General features: G+C 49.1%; 1 protein-coding gene across 4 annotated transcripts in view; it reads right to left on the bottom strand.

Annotated features, from left to right (window-relative positions):
• Positions 1-15,500, bottom strand: part of TUBGCP6 (tubulin gamma complex component 6) — a 28,957-nt gene that overhangs the window by 1,927 nt on the left and 11,530 nt on the right. For 3 of the 4 annotated variants that reach the window (XM_074272001.1, XM_074272002.1, XM_074272003.1), the window contains exons 11-24: positions 14,719-14,868; positions 13,195-13,276; positions 12,987-13,075; positions 12,786-12,901; positions 6,977-7,115; positions 6,311-6,421; positions 4,634-5,729; positions 4,097-4,158; positions 3,568-3,712; positions 3,302-3,470; positions 2,905-3,046; positions 2,236-2,430; positions 399-531; positions 80-293 (exon numbers count right to left, since the gene is read on the bottom strand). In XM_074272001.1, the coding sequence (XP_074128102.1) occupies positions 80-293; positions 399-531; positions 2,236-2,430; positions 2,905-3,046; positions 3,302-3,470; positions 3,568-3,712; positions 4,097-4,158; positions 4,634-5,729; positions 6,311-6,421; positions 6,977-7,115; positions 12,786-12,901; positions 12,987-13,075; positions 13,195-13,276; positions 14,719-14,868 (2,843 nt within the window). Of the gene's footprint in view, positions 1-79; positions 294-398; positions 532-2,235; positions 2,431-2,904; positions 3,047-3,301; positions 3,471-3,567; positions 3,713-4,096; positions 4,159-4,633; positions 5,730-6,310; positions 6,422-6,976; positions 7,116-12,785; positions 12,902-12,986; positions 13,076-13,194; positions 13,277-14,718; positions 14,869-15,500 lie in introns of those variants that run through there. The other variant, XR_012482869.1, reaches the window with a different exon arrangement.

Genomic DNA, 15,500 nt, shown 5'->3' with positions numbered 1-15,500 from the left:
GTGTGGGAGAGAAAAGCCCTTCTCTTCCCATTATACCGTTCGTATGCCTCTTTCCTGCCACCCCGAAACTGCTCTTTACCTGAAGATGGCTTTGTTGAGGTACTCGGCGTGAGTGCGGTGAATCTCCTCCAGGTTGCTCACAGAGGACAGCTTGTTGCCAAACTCGCGCCACGTGACATGCAGGATCTGGTTGGCGATGTAGCCCTGGATCACCTTCACAAAATGCTGCATCTCGTGTTTAAAAAGCTGGAGCTGGCGGAACTGGACCGAACCAGACGCGTGGTTCACCAATGCTGGGGGAACGAGGGAGCCAACAGAGAAGAGACCTTAGCGTCCAGAAAGCAGGCCGCCCCCTTCTGGGTCTGCATCCCCAGCTGCTAGGTCCATGGGGCCTTTACCTGTGCGCTTCAGGTGGAAGCACACATCTTTCAGGGTCCACATCATGTGCTTCAGCTGCAGCAGGAAGGAGAAGATCTTGTTGTATTTGTTCAGACAGCTTTCCGTGATGACGATGTTGAGGGGCCAGTCAACCTAAGGAGAGGGATAGAGACCCAAGGGCAGGCGCTCAGGCAGGCGGAAGCCCCTGGGCACAGGGCACAGAGCCCAGTCCTGGCTAAGATCAAGAAACCAAACAAGCCATGAGTGAGCCTGCGAGTTCTATTAGACGTTTAAAGAACAATTCCAGAACTAAAGGAATCTTTGCCCAATCTCGGACGCAGATATGGTCTCGATACCTAAAGCACAAAGAAAACTCTAGAACAATTTTCCTGATGAAAAGTTTAAACATGAGCATGGAAATTAGAAAACTTTTGCAAATGCCAACAAAGCTGGGCTTACACTAGGAATCCCAAGTTGGTCCAAAATTCTAAATGAGAAGCATGGACTGATCCTATCAGTAACTAAGCCAACAAAAATATTTCAGTAGATACAGAAAAAGGTTTTGACAAAATACTCTGTTACGCAGAATAAAGACACAGGAATAAACGGAGCTTTCTTTAAAATGCAAAGTAGTGTCTAAAAGCATCAAGCATCGGGTGCGAGGGGATAAGCTAGAAGCTTTCCCAGGAAGATCGGGGGGGGGGAAGCAAGGCCGCCGATGATCACCATTCTTCAAGGTAGACTAGAAATGGGCGCTATAGCAATAAGACAAGAAAAAGAGATCGAAATGTAGGCAACAGAGAAAACAAACTCACTTTTTATGGACGACTCAGAGAATCAACTAAGCCGGTCAGAACAATTATTTCAGAGCAAAGTCGTAGATAAACCCACCCAAACCAACCACTTTTTTCTCTAGATTCCCAATAAAACCCAGCAGGAAGAGACGGGGAAATTCCACTTAAAAGAACCGCAGACGATATAAAATCCTGGGGAGTCTGCCTGCCAGGACACAAACGGGAACCATGTAAACACAAGTATAAAACATTCTCCAATGAAGACATCTATGTAATTGTAGAGCATTGCAGGAATAAATATCCCTTGGCCTCATGGATAGATCAGGCCAATAATAAAAACAGGAATACGGCCTAAATTAATTTACTGAACTCAGCACCATATCAAATTAGTGAAGAGATCTGCAGAGCTAGGAAAATCACAAAATTTATCTGGAGGAAAAAAAGGTCTCAAGAATATCAAGGAAATCAATGAAAATTTTAAAATTGGGAAGGGCCAGCAGGATAGGATGTCTGTACGGAAAAGCTATACTCATCAAAAGCAAGAAACAGGTTGTTTACTGGAACAAATGAGACGGGAAGGGGGCGGGGAGGTGGGCAATGACTCAGCACCGCAGCCCAGTGTTTGACCAACCCAAGGATCCCATTGTGGGTAAGAGCTCACTCTAACAAAACCTGCAAAGGGATCTGGGGGAAACTGGGCACAGCCTGGCAGGGAGTCAAGTGAAGCTTTCAGAGCTTCAAGATGGAGATGGGCTGATTCCAACATGGCCACAAAGCCCCCAGGAGGTGGCCCAGATTATCTAGGGGGGCTTCACTATGCTTGGGCAGCTTCCTCCCCACTGCCTCAAAAGGGATCGTGCCCGCCTTGTTAAGCATAGGGATGGGCATACAGGGTTTCCATCAATGCCCCCAGTACATTCAGATGGAGGTAACAATTGGCAGGTACAGTCAGAAGTTGTGGGGATGACTTGTCTCCTTAAACACCAGGATTTTACCAGAGCAGAGAGACACTCGGAAATGAAGAGGAAGGAGGGGATGTAAGAACAGGAGTGCCACCATGTACCTTGTACCTCAGCTCGAGGCAGCTCAGGGCGTCGGGTGCATTGGCGGTGAACACTTCTGGCAGGTACTTGAGGGCAAAGGAAAGGTTGGCAGCCAGCTTGGTGTCCCCATGCAGGCTGTACTGCAGGGCTTTGGTGAGGAAAGAGTTGAGCACCAGAGGGTTCAGGAACTCCCCAGGGGTCTGCCCAGAGCCCAGCTGCAAGAGACAAGCTGAGATGTGGCACCTGGCACGGGCCGCCATAAGGGGGCTGTGCCCACTAGGTATATCTGACTGCCCACAAGGTAGCCTGCAGGGAAGGACAATTACTGCCCCCATTAGCAGAGAGAGCCAGACCAACAGCAGCCAATCTTCAATAACCCTAAAGCCTCCCCACCAGAGGGGCAGAGCTCAAGACCTGTTCTCTGTGTCAGCGGCTCCTGAGCCCCTTCCTAGAGCTGAGGGCCGAGTTATCCCGTGCCCCAGGGTCCCATGGCTGGGAGGCCCAGTGTCCCTTAGGTAGGCCCTCCACCTCCCTAGGCCTGCCCTGGGCTGGACTCTTGGTCCCTCCGCAACAGGCTCTTGCTCTCAAGGGCTTGGTCAGGACCCCATCCCCTCCCCCAACAGCTGTCCTCAGGCCCCTCCCGCTGCGATCCCTCTGGGCCCCATATAGTGCGCAGGCCAGCCCCCCACCTTCTCAAAGAGCAGGTCACTGAGAGACTGAGCAAACTCGCCATCCTCCATGAGTAGAAAGTGCCTCAGGGCTTCAAAGTGCTTTTCTAGGCTGAGCTCCACAAAAAAGTAATCAACCACTGCCTTGTTCACCAGGGACACGCTGCGGGGAGAAGCATGCTACGGTCAAGGCCGAGCCCGGCCTTCAGACGCAAGGGCAGGGCTGTGGCCCAGACGTTGGGGCCTCAGACCCCCCGCCCCTTCTCTGCTCCAAGGACTAGGCGCTCACTACCATACAAGCTCAGACAGCCAGAGCTCCTATGGAATTCTCCCTGACCCCTGGGGGAAGCCTCTCCCCACATAGCTTCTGCCCAGCAAGGCCCACCGCTCAGCCTCCAGGGATCAGGCAGACACGTACTGAGAAACCAGCGGCGCCGTGATGGAGTGCTTCATGAGCACGGGGAGGGTCAGGAGCTCACTCAGCTGCACCGAAGTCTCGTCAGTCGCTGTGGGCCCTCGGGGATCCATGGGGAAGGAGAAGGGTCTGGGAATGATGTGGCGCAGGAGGTGGGACACTGGAGGCTCCGCTGCAGGGGAGGGAACCCAAAGACTCAGCTGTGTCCGCAGGCCTAGGGTGCTCCAAGGCCCGTCCTGCAGCCCCTGGCCCAGCCCAGGCTCACTCACACATCAGGCCGTAGCTGTCCTGGTACTTCTCGAGGCAGTATTGGTCAGACAAAGCTTTCAGGTAGGCCTGCTCTCGGGCACAGCCTGTGGCTCCATTCTTTGCCTCCTCGGGGCTGGGGGCCGTGGTCGGGGCTTCTGCTTCTTTCTTTGGGAAAACGTCAAAGCGGAACCCCGCTGCTGTGGCCGTGGGCCTCTCTTGGGGGACCCTGCCAGCCAGCCTGCGCCCACCCCAGGATTGGCACTCGGGCCCTCAGTGCCAGAGCAGAGTCACCTTCCAGGAAGTACAAGGAACCGGCCCAGGCCAAGGTTGTTACTATGTGGGCCTCTGGGCTGCAGGGGGGAAGACCCTTCCCCAGAGACAGGAACAGGGTTGGAGTGAGGAGAGATACTTGCCTAGGGGCAGATAAAGAATCACTGAGGGCCTGGCCCAGGGAATATGGGACATGGGGGAGAGGGGAGGGCGGAGCCAAAGCTAACTCAGAGTCCCTGCTCCCGGCTGGCTGTGGCTCGGGCTTTGGTCCCCCCTTACCTGTGGTCCGGGAGGCTGGTTTGGGGAGACATCCCCACTCTCGTCGCTTGTTACGTCAGAACCTGGAAAAGCCAAATGAGGCCGCCACGCTCAGGACGTCCTTCCCCTTCCTCACCCTCAGCGTCCAGCACTCCCAGATTTGGTTCCCCCACCAATAGCCTCTCCTCAGCCGTCTCCAGGCTTTGCTGGGTCTGTTTCCTCTCTGTGCCCCCCAATACCAGGACCCTGGGTGTATGAGAGGCCTACTTGCCAGTGGGCAGTCCTGGCACCGAGAGGGGAGAGGAGATCCCCTGGCACCTGAACTGCTGGGGAGCCTCAGGGTGGCCTCTGTGCCCCTGGTTCCCCCAACCCAATTTTGCCCTGGGGGCTTCACGAGCAAACCAGGCCAGTCCTTTATAGGCAGAGAACAGAGTAGGCTGGCTGGGGCAACAACCCCCAGGAGAAGGAAACCAGGCCCTGGAGAGTTGTCAACCATGGCTTCCTTAACAGTTTGAATGCCCCAGAATCAGGTGAGGTGAACAAATGCGGGATGCCTACCAACAGCCGGCCTCTCCTCTGCCTCCACGGCCAGTCTCTCCTCAGCTTCCCCTGCCATCTGTGGGATAAGCTCCTGTCCTGGCTCTGTGGCTTCAGCAGCTGAAGCCGAGGTCTGGGGCACTTCGCCCCTCTGCGGAGGCTGATCTGGGACCGGGCAGCCCAGCTCCCTGTTGTACAGGAACCACTGCATGGTGGAGGTGGCAGCAGCAGGGACCATCTGCTTGGGTAAGGGCTTGGGAGAAGGGGGGGTGTCCCTCTGGCCCAGCTGAAGGCTGGACTTCGAAACGTGGCCAAAGGCGCTGCCCTGTGGCCGGGGGTCCTCGGCCTCCAGGGTGAGGTCGCCCAATTTTAGGTGGGACTGAGAGGCGTGGCCATGGAGGTTCCAGCGGGGCCGAGCAGAGACCACTTCTGACACATAGGCCCCCAGGGGGATGCTGCTGTCTGACACATGGCCGTGGGCGCTTCCTCGGGGTGGGGCTGCCTCCACATCAGCAGTGTACTCGCCCATCTTGATGTGGGAGGCAGAGACGTGGCCATGGACATTCCACCTGGCCCTCGTGTTGGGGGGGGCCGGCGGCTCTGGGACCGACTCTCCCAGCTGGATGCTAGAGTCTGAGGCATGGCCGTGGAGGTTCCAGCGGGGTCGGTGGCGCATGTCCCCAGGTGCCGGGGGCACTCCGTCGGCATGGGCCTCGGCCGTGGCCGCAGAGCGGAGGATGGTGTTGAAGTCATAGAGCTGCTGTGGGCCGCCCTCCTGGTCCACCGCCCCCCTGAGAGCTGTAGGGGGCAGGTCTGAGGAGATAGTCTGCAGCGCTGCTTCCAGCAGGGCTGGGGAGCCCGAGGCAGTGGGCAGCTGCTCTGGGAGGGGCCTGGGCAGGAAATCGTCCATGTCCAGGCTGGAGCCAGGCAGCTTGGGCTCCAGGGTGTGGCCCACCTTCTCCAGGCCCTTCTCTGGGCCCACCTCCTCTGGATCCACCTTTTCAGGGCCTGCCTTCTCTAAGCTCTCCTTCTTAGGCTCCATCTGCTCCACTGTCCAGGCGCCTACTGAGTGCGGCGGTCCCTGCGCATCCTCGCCATTCTCTGAGCACTGCTCAGCCTGGAATAGAGACAGGAGCTGAAGGTGTGAGCAGGGTGGCGTGGGAGATTGGGACGAGACAGAGGAAAGGCCCAGACACGAATGGAGCGAACCTGAGCTCATGTTCAGACCCACGCACGCCAGGCTAAGACTTCCCAGGCCACGTTCATGAGTGGCTGGGATCCCACAGGCCCCCCGCAGCCTCTCAGGGTGAGAGCCTCCTATTCCCATCTGCCCATCGCCAGGCCTGAACTCAAAGCTCGGGAGGGCTGCTTGCCATCACTGAGTCCATCCTTGATGCTCACGCTTCACTTCTTATCTCAGTGAAGCTGGCAGTACCATGACAGTGGGGTAGGGGGGAACAGGAACCTGACAATAAAGGCCGGGGGTCAGTCATCCCTGACAGCAGAGACCGAAGCCCCCTCAGTGTGGGTCAGCACCACGTACACTCTTCCAGGCTGCACACAGAGAGCTCACGCTGGTGTGGGGCAGGCTGGGGAGCAGAGGACTAGAGCTGGGATCTGTGATCCAAGAAGGGAATGGGGACAAGCTCCCTATCGCGAGAGGGCTTCAGATGACCAGGCCCAAGGCTGGGGGCTCACCTGGACCCCGGGTTCTCCTCCAGAGGCAGCCATGTGACCAGGAGGACGGACACTGGGGAGGATGTCAAGCTTCTCCCTGAACTTTCCTTCAGAGACATTTTGAAGCATCTCCTGAAATTCAGAACAGAGCACAGCAATGTGCTCATCAGTGAAAGGCCGATGCTTTCTAGCACGTGTAGGTTTACCGAGCACTCTCTTCCAGGCCTTGGGTCTTTGCTCCAAATATACAACAGGCACGGATAGCCGTTCACACTTGGTGGCGGGCCCACACTGTTTATCCCTCCAGGAGCCCGTAAACCATTTCCCCAGTGCCCAGCCCAGGATCTGGCACAAATGCAGCCAGGCAAGCGACCCGCTGATTTGCTGGCTTGGGCCTCTTTTCAGATTCTCATCTGCAGCCAGAACAGAGTGGAAGCTTATCACGGACAGGGGCACCCAACTTAGTGCCCATCACATGGGAGCAGGCACTTAATAACTGACTGCCTCCTTGGGGGATTTCTTCACAACAGCCCTACAAGATAAACAGGATGGGTATCATTATGCCCATTTTACAGATGAAGAGACTGGGGTTGAGAGAGGTCACAGGACTTGCCTGTGGTCACCAGCTGGGACTGACCCTCCTTTGGTGACTATACATGACCCTCCAGGTGTCCGAGCTGACGCTACCTGGATGCGTTTCTGGTCTTCCAAGAAAAAGCTCAGCCGGGCCGTCTCCAGCTTGTGCCTCCGGATCTTCCAGAGAGCCCGCTGCTCGCGGCGAGCGGCCTCCTCAGACAACTTGCTGTAATGGTCAATTAGGTCCTGCCTGCAGGGACAGAGCAGACATAGAGACGGGTCTGGTGGGAGGCATCCCCACACAAGAAAGCGCAGTCCCGAGGCTCTGTGCGGCCTCAAGAACATGTATTGGGATGGGGGGAGGGGAGAGATGCCCCACCCCACCAAGAGCAGAGCATCAAAGACACATCAAACAAATCCTCCAAAGGGCAGGAGGGGATCCAGGCAGGAAGGGCTGGGAAGTTATGAACCCCAAGCTCTAGACTAAGTCACTTTCTTTTTTAAAAATAATATTTTCCCCCAAGTACATGTAAAGACAAATTTTAACCTTCATTTTTTAAAATCCTGACTTCTAAATTCTCCCCCTCCCTCACCTCCTCTCCCTTTAAGATTTAAAGCAGTTTGCTATAGGTAATTCACACAAAATCAGGTAACACAGATTTCTGTATCAGTCATGCCAAGAAAGACAACACAGACCAAAAACAAAAACAAAAATAAAACCCACACACACAAAAAAAACAAAGTAACACTAGTTTGCTTTGATCTGCATTCAGTCTCCCTCAGTTCTTTCTATGGAGGAATTTTGTACTTTTCTTCCTGAATCCTTCCAAACCATCTCGAAACATTGTATTGCTGAGAAGAGCTAAGTCATTCCCAGTTGATCACGGTACATACAATGTTGCTCTTACTGTGTATCATGTTCTTCTGCTTCTGTTTACTTCGTTTTGTAGCAGTTCATATAAATTTTTCCAGATTTTCTGAAATCATCCTGTTCTTCATTTCTAATAGCACAACTAATTATTCAGACATCCCCCAATTGATGGGCGGCCCCTCAGTTTCCAGTTCCTTGCCATCACAAAAAGAGACGCAATCCTTGTTTGATGTTGTTCGCTTGCATTTTGTTTTCTTACTCATTTTCTTTCCTTTTGGATCTGATTTTTCTCGTGTGACAAGAGAATTGTGTAAATATATTTATACACATTGGATTTAACATATATTTTCACGTGTATAATATATATTGGATTGCTTGCCATCTAGGGGTGGGGGAAAGGAGGGGAAAAGCTGAAACACAAGACTATGCAAGGGTTAATGTTGACAAATTATCCATGTATGTGTTTTGAAAATAAAAAGCTTAAAAAAAAAAAAGGGAGATCCAATTAATATTTTCATATATATAGATCCTTTTTCCTTTTCTTTGATTCCTGTGAGAGACAGACCTAGTAAGGGTATGACTGGCTCAAAGGGTATACACATACTTTGGAGGTAGTTCCAAACTGCTCTCCAGAATGGCTGGAACAGTTCACAACTCCACCAACAATGCCGCAGTATCCCAATTATTCCACAGTCCCACCAACATTTATCCTTTTCCTTTTCTGTCACATCAGCCATCCACCACAGAGTTGTTTTAATTTGCACTTCTCTAATTCATAGTGAATTAGAGCAGTTTTTCATTGATTATAGAAACTTTGCTTTCCTCTGAAAACTGAATATTCATTTCCTTTGACCATTTATCTACCGGCATATGACTTGTTAGAATCACTTTCAAAAATAACCTTCCATTTTTGCATCTTTTCTTCTATAGAGAATCAATCGTGTTTGCTGATGACTATCCACATTTTTTAAAAATCTGAATGAAGCCCTTCAAAGGTCTCGAACTTCTATTCTAACCAACTCTCCTTCCTCCTCAGTCTATGGTGGCTCCAAAACTGCCACAGGGAAGTCGGAGGTAATGGGTCCGAGTATCGCTCAGTGCATGAGGAGTCACCATTAAGGTAGGACCGACAGGCCTCAGACTTGGAGGAAGGATTTCTTCTGCAGTCCAGACACGAGGCTGGGGGATTTACCTCCTGGTTCATACTAGGCACTTTTTCATCCACAAATCCCTCAGATAGGGGCAGCTAGGTGGTGCAGTAGACAGAGCACCATCCCTGAAGTCAGGAGGACCTGAGTTCAAATCTGGCCTCAGACACTTAACACTTCCTAGCTGTGTGACCCTGGGCAAATCACTTAACCCCAATTGCCTTGGCAAAGAACAAAAAACAAATCCTCAGATACATCAGGAAACATTCAATGAATGAAAGGGACAGGGACCTGGCATAATATTCAAGCAAGGCTCCATTTATAATAACATTCAGGGCTGTTGAGGCAAAACAGCCTTGGTGCTGACAATAAGGAGACAGGCAGAAAGCCAGGAACATTTTGGCCTTTGGGAACCCCATAACCTAGCACAGTGCTAAGCACATCATAAGTGCTTAAGCAATGCACAAAAAGGAAAAATCTCTACTGGTTCATGCGGCCTTTCCTGGAGATAGCATTCACTTTCTAAGTTCCCAGCCATAAGCCTTCATTCAGTCTTCCGAGCCAAAGTCCAAAGTGCATTTTCTCCTGCTTCAGGTCAATCCCTAGTAACTGACTTAGAAAATAACATATTTCCAAAAAGCCCGTGCCTTCTACAGAATAGTGGGTATCTACTGGTCTGGCCAGATGTGGGGAGAAAGTCCAACGAATTTGTACAAAAATATCTAGAGTAACTCTTTTTGTGACTGACAATGATTTAGCTGTTCTCAGCTAAGATCAAACGATCCAAAACAACTCCAAAGAATTCCTGATGAAAAGTGCTATCCGCCTCCAGAGAAAGACCTGATGTTTGAATACGGATTGAGACATGTTTTTTCCCTCACTTCCTTCATTTTTCTTTTTCATTTAAGTCTTCTTGCACAAAAATGACTCACATGGAAAAGTTTGACATGATTACACATGTATAACCTCTATCACACTGCTTACCATTTCAGAAATAGGGAAAGGGAAGGATAGGATTTGAAACTCAAAACTAAAAAAATAAATAAATAAAAGAAATTCCATTTAAAATAAACTGCAATCAATATAAATTACTTAGGATTTTACCTGTCAAGACACACAAAAGAACACTATGAACACAACTACAAAACACTCTCACACAAATAGAGAGAGAGTTAAACAACTGGAAAAATACCTATTACTCATGAGCAGACTGAGCCAATGTACAATTCTAGTTAAGTTGATTTACTTACTCAGTGCCATTCTAATCAAACTACCAAAGAATTATTTAGAGGTACTAGAAAAAAAAAATAATAACACCACAATTCATCTGAAGAACAAAAGGAGAAGAATAATCAAGGGAAATGTGAAGGAAGGTAGCCTAACAATACCACTCTTCAAATAATATTACAAAGTAGTAATCACAAAACAATCTGGTACTTACTAAGAAACAGAATGGCAGATCACTGGAATAGATTAGGTATATAATATAAAATAGCAAATGACCAGAGTAATCTAGGGTTTGATAACCCAAAGAAAGATCTAAGCCAGTGGTCCTCAAACTTTTTAAATAGGGGGCCAGTTCACTGTCCCTCAGACTGTTGGAGGGTCAGACTATAGTAAAAACAAAAACTCACACTCTGTCCTGCCCCACAGCCCACTGGCCATAACCCGCCCAGCCACATAAACTTAGTCTTCAGCCAGCCGCATCTGGCCCTCAGGCCGTACATTGAGAACCCCTGATCTAAGCTTTTGGAGCAAAAACTTACCTTTTGACAAAAATTGCTGGGAAAACTAGAAAGGAGTTTGGCAGAAACTAGGCATAGATTTATATCTCATACCATATCCCAAGATAAGGTCTAAAAAGATAAATGAGTTAGACATAATGATATAATAAGAAAATTAGGTTTAAAAATGTACTTAGCAGGTCTGTGGATAAGAGAAGGGTTTATGAGCAAGAAAGAGAAAGAAGGAAATAAAATTGGTAATTGTGATCACATGAAATTAAAAACATTTTTGCACAAATAGACAAAATTAGAAGGAAGCAGAAAAGTGGGAAAAAGTCTTACAGCAAGTTAATCTGAAAAAGGCCTCATTTCTCAAATATACTGAAGGAACAAAACCAAATTCATAAAAATAAAAGCTATCCCCCAATTGTCAGAGGATATGAATAGCCAACTTTCAGAACAGAAATCAAAGCTACCAAAAGAAGTTCTAAATCACTATTAGAGAAATACAAATGAAAACAACTCAGAAAAACCTAGAAAGATTAGCATGAACCAATGCAAAGTGAATGGAACAGCAGCAACACAGCAGCTGCTGTTCTATTCACTTTGCATTGGTTCATACTAGCGACCAATTATTAAAGAAATGGCTACTCTAAATCATTATCAGAGAATGCTCTAAATGCTCTAAATCACTCTTAGAGAAATACAAATTAAAACAACTCAGAAAAACCTGGAAAGACTAACATAAACTAATGCAAAGTGAACAGAACCAGGGGAACATGGTACACAATAACAGCAACACTGTACAATGATCAATTATTAAAGAAATGGCTACTCTAAATCACTATTAGGGAATGCTCTAAATGCTCTAAATCACTATTAGAGAAATACAAATTAAAACAACTCAGAAAAACCTGCAAAGACTTACATGAACCAATGCAAAGCAAAGCAAAACAGAACCAGGAGAACATTGTACACAATAACAGCAACACTGTGCGATGATCAATTATTAAAGAAATGGCTACTCTAAATCACTATTAGGGAATGCTCTAAATGCTCTAAATCACTCTTAGAGAAATACAAATTAAAACAAACTCAGAAAAACCTGGAAAGACTAACATGAACTAATGCAAAGTGAATAGAACCAGGGCAACATTGTACACAATAAAGCAACAGGGTACCATGACTAATTATTAAAGAAATGGCTACTCTAAATCACTATTAGAGAATGCTCTAAACCACTAGTAGAGAAATACAAATTAAAACAACTCAGAAAAACCTGGCAAGACTAACATAATGCAAAGTGAATAAATCCAGGGGAACATTGTACCCAATAACAGCAACATTGTATAATGACCAGTTGTTAAAGAAATGGCTACTCTAAATCACTACTAGAGAAATACAAATTAAAACAACTCAGCAAAACCTGGAAAGACTAACATAAACTAATGCAAAGTGAATAGAACCAGGGGAACATTGTACCCAATAACAGCAACATTGTACAATGACCAGTTGTTAAAGAAATGGCTACTCTAAATCACTATTAGAGAAATACAAATTAAAACAACTCAGCAAAACCTGGAAAGATTAACACAAACTAATGCAAAGTGAATAGAACCAGGAGAACATTGTACCCAATAACAGCAACATTGTAAACCAGAAGAAAAAGGTACACAATAACAGCAACATTGTACAAAATGGCTACTCCAATCAAGATAATGATATGAAACAATTCCAAAGGATTCAGTGATACAAAAAGTTCTCCACCTCCAGAGAGATAACTGATGACTTCTGAATGCTTAATTTATTTTTCTTGCCTTTTCTTGGTTAGGTTTAGATTTTTTTGGTTTATTTTTTAGCAATATGGCTAATTTAGAAATATGTTTTGCTTCACTTCACATGTATAATGGGCATCCTACTGTTTGCCTTCTCAATGGGTGGAAACAGGGCTGGAAAGAGGGAGAGAATTTGGAACTAAAAATGTTTTTGTAATGTATATATAAAAAGATAAACAAAAATGTTTGTATTTTGAAAAGATGAAAAAAATGAAAAATTTTAAAAATTGAAAACTGATATGAACCTTTTGGGAAAACAGAGTATGGGGCCAGGCAGGCCCAGGGAGGCTTGTGGCCTGAAAGACTCTGTTGCCAACAGGCCTGAGCTGTTGGAGAGCATACCTTGCCTTCCGCTCCAGTTCCTCCTCCAGCGCTTTCAGTCTCTTCTCTCTCTCGCGCAGCTCACGGGCGTAGCTGAAGTCATCATCAATCTCCTCCTGCTTGGCTGCCAGGCGACGCTACAGCAACACATGTTGGCACTGAGTGACCCGAGACAGCCTGCAGTTTGCACCCCAAAGACACTTCCTAAGACAGCGGACCCACCTCCTGATCCTTCAGAAACTGCTCTTTCAGTTTCTGGAACTGCTCTCGTTTCTTGGCATCCAAGGCCATCCTTTCAGACATGTGTCGATCTGTTCAGAAAAGGAACGATTCTGTTAGAGAAGATCCTGAGCAAACTGAATTGTTCCATAAAGTCCAGGACCCTTCCTGGTGCACAAATGGTAAAGGGGAGCAGGGAAGCAGAGCATACCATTCAAGGCCTTCAGCACTCGGGAAGCCGTGTCCCGGGCATGCACAATTAATTCTTGCTTGGCAATCTCCATCCGCAATTTCTGAAAGGCAGGAAACAAGGTGAGTGATTGGTGCCTTTGAGGTCCTTGGCCAGCCCTTTCTGACCTGTTCCAGGCTCAGTCCCACAGATGGCTCATCTGACCCCTCCAGAAGCCTCCTCACCACAAAACCTGCCCTGGTTATTGCCCCCTGACATCTCCCTCCCACATGGCTCTCTGCTGTTGCTTCCAAAGCCAGCTCAAATCCCCTTTCCTCCAGGAAGCCTCTGGCCCAGATGCCCTCACCAGACAGGGCCACCTGCCTGCCAGTCCCTTGGCAGCTCCAGACTCCATCTGCACCCATCACCCTTCCCCCCCCCCAACCATCTGCACACATCTGGACTCAGCTATCACTTTGCAAAGTTATTTTGTGTACCCAGGAATGGGGACCTCTCCAAAAAAGCTTCTCAACTCCCTCACGACCCCTCCCTTGCCCCATCGATCACCGACAATCCTGTTTTTCCAGGGTCATCCATTTCCACTCTTTTAACTCTTCCCAAATGGGGGACAGTTTGCCAGTTCTGAACATTAGCAATCAAACACTATTCAAATACTGCCTTGAATTTGCAAGACTTTGTGGCATATCATTGGCCTGTAAAATACTTTATGTTCATTTTAAATTTCAGTTTTCTATCATACCTATAAGCAATCCTAGAGGGAGAAATTTTCCCAGTAATCCCATTTCACAGACAGGCAAATACCTTGGCCACAGAACCACACAGAAATCCGCACCACAGCGGTTCCTCAAAGTGCCTAAATCTTGGGTCAGTGCCATACGCGGTCCCTGGGCCTGCGGTTTAGGAATGGACCAAAGAAGCTCAGGGGACCTTCTGAGCCCCGTCCCAGTTGCTCAGCATTTAGCTGGCAGTGTGACCCCCCAGGCCATTGAGCTAAGTAAAGAACCTTCCATGTGCCCCTCTCCCTGGCCTCTACCCTGCCCACAGAGCTTCAGGCCCAGAGAAGAAGGCACTGCCCTCTACTCTCCCGCTAGTAGAGGCATTCTCCACCTAGGCCTGTCAGGGCCAATCTCTGATGAATCACAGGCTGTCTTGCGTCGCCCCAAGCCCGAGACACCCATCCTGCATCCCTGGGAAGTAAGGAGGGCAAGGCTTTTTCAAATCCAGTTTGTAGATAGGGAACCTAAGGCTTGGAGCAATTAAGTAACTGCTTCAAGACCACATAACAGGGAAATAAAGGCAGGACTTGAAGCCAGGGCTTATGAGTCAGCCCAGCATCTCTGAAGGCAACTTCTCAAAGGCGAGGCTGCAGGGACTCCGTAGACAAAGGCTCAGGACAAGGCCTCTCTTTCTCTGGGAGGGCCCAACACACATTGGAGTCACCTGAGCCTGCCATAGGGCCCCTTTGCCAGGGGTCAGAGTTCCTGGAGGAGGGGGGCCAGACTCCCTCCTACGGTCTGAGGGCAGAAACCCAGAGCCCTGGCTCACCTTCTCCTCCTTGCTCACAGCACTGTGGCGGGCCAGCCTCTCCATGCGCCCCACATACACAGCGCAGTCCTTCTCAATCTCCTTCAGCTCCTCCAAGGAGAAGATGACTGAGATCCGGGGCACGGGGATGTCGGACCAACAGATGTAATGCTGAATGGGGAGAGAGCACCATTACCTGCAGCCTCCCTGCTGCCGTGCAGGGCCGGCTCACTCAAACCCACTGCTGCTCAGGAGCAAGCCCAGGGCACTGCCAGGGGAAGGCACAGCTGAGCCAGGAAAGGGGAACATCGCTTCGGACAGGAGGACCTTTCCTGGGGTACCAGGGAGTCCAGGACTGGCTGGGCCAGGAAGGTCCCTGGGAGGTCACGAGGCCCACCTGGCCTAGCCATGCTCACATTTCCCTCCCACCTCACCAGCCCACTGTCTGCATCTGAGCATCCTGTGACGCCATATGCCCGCCCGTCTCATGTCAATCTGGGATAACTGCCTCTGCAGCCAGCGGCTCCTGAGGACCATTTCCTGATCTCTGCCTCTATCTTTTCTGGCTAAATAATCATTCTTTAACCCTCCTCTCTTTTATCCTCCTTGTGGTAGCTTTTTCTGGGCCCTTCCAGTTTGGTTCATCCACTTAAATCAAAGCCCAGAAATGGAACCACTCCAAGCTACTGGGCACCCAGGCCAGATCTCCTGGCATCCAGCGACAGTGGCGCCCAGTGAGTGTCCTGGGCTGAAGCCTCCGGAGAGCCCCAGAACCTCTGTGGTAGGCATATCTGGGCAGGACA

This window comes from Sminthopsis crassicaudata, chromosome 5, assembly GCF_048593235.1.
Source record: "Sminthopsis crassicaudata isolate SCR6 chromosome 5, ASM4859323v1, whole genome shotgun sequence".
Classification (NCBI taxonomy): domain Eukaryota; kingdom Metazoa; phylum Chordata; class Mammalia; order Dasyuromorphia; family Dasyuridae; genus Sminthopsis; species Sminthopsis crassicaudata.
This window is presented reverse-complemented; position numbering and strand designations above follow the sequence as displayed.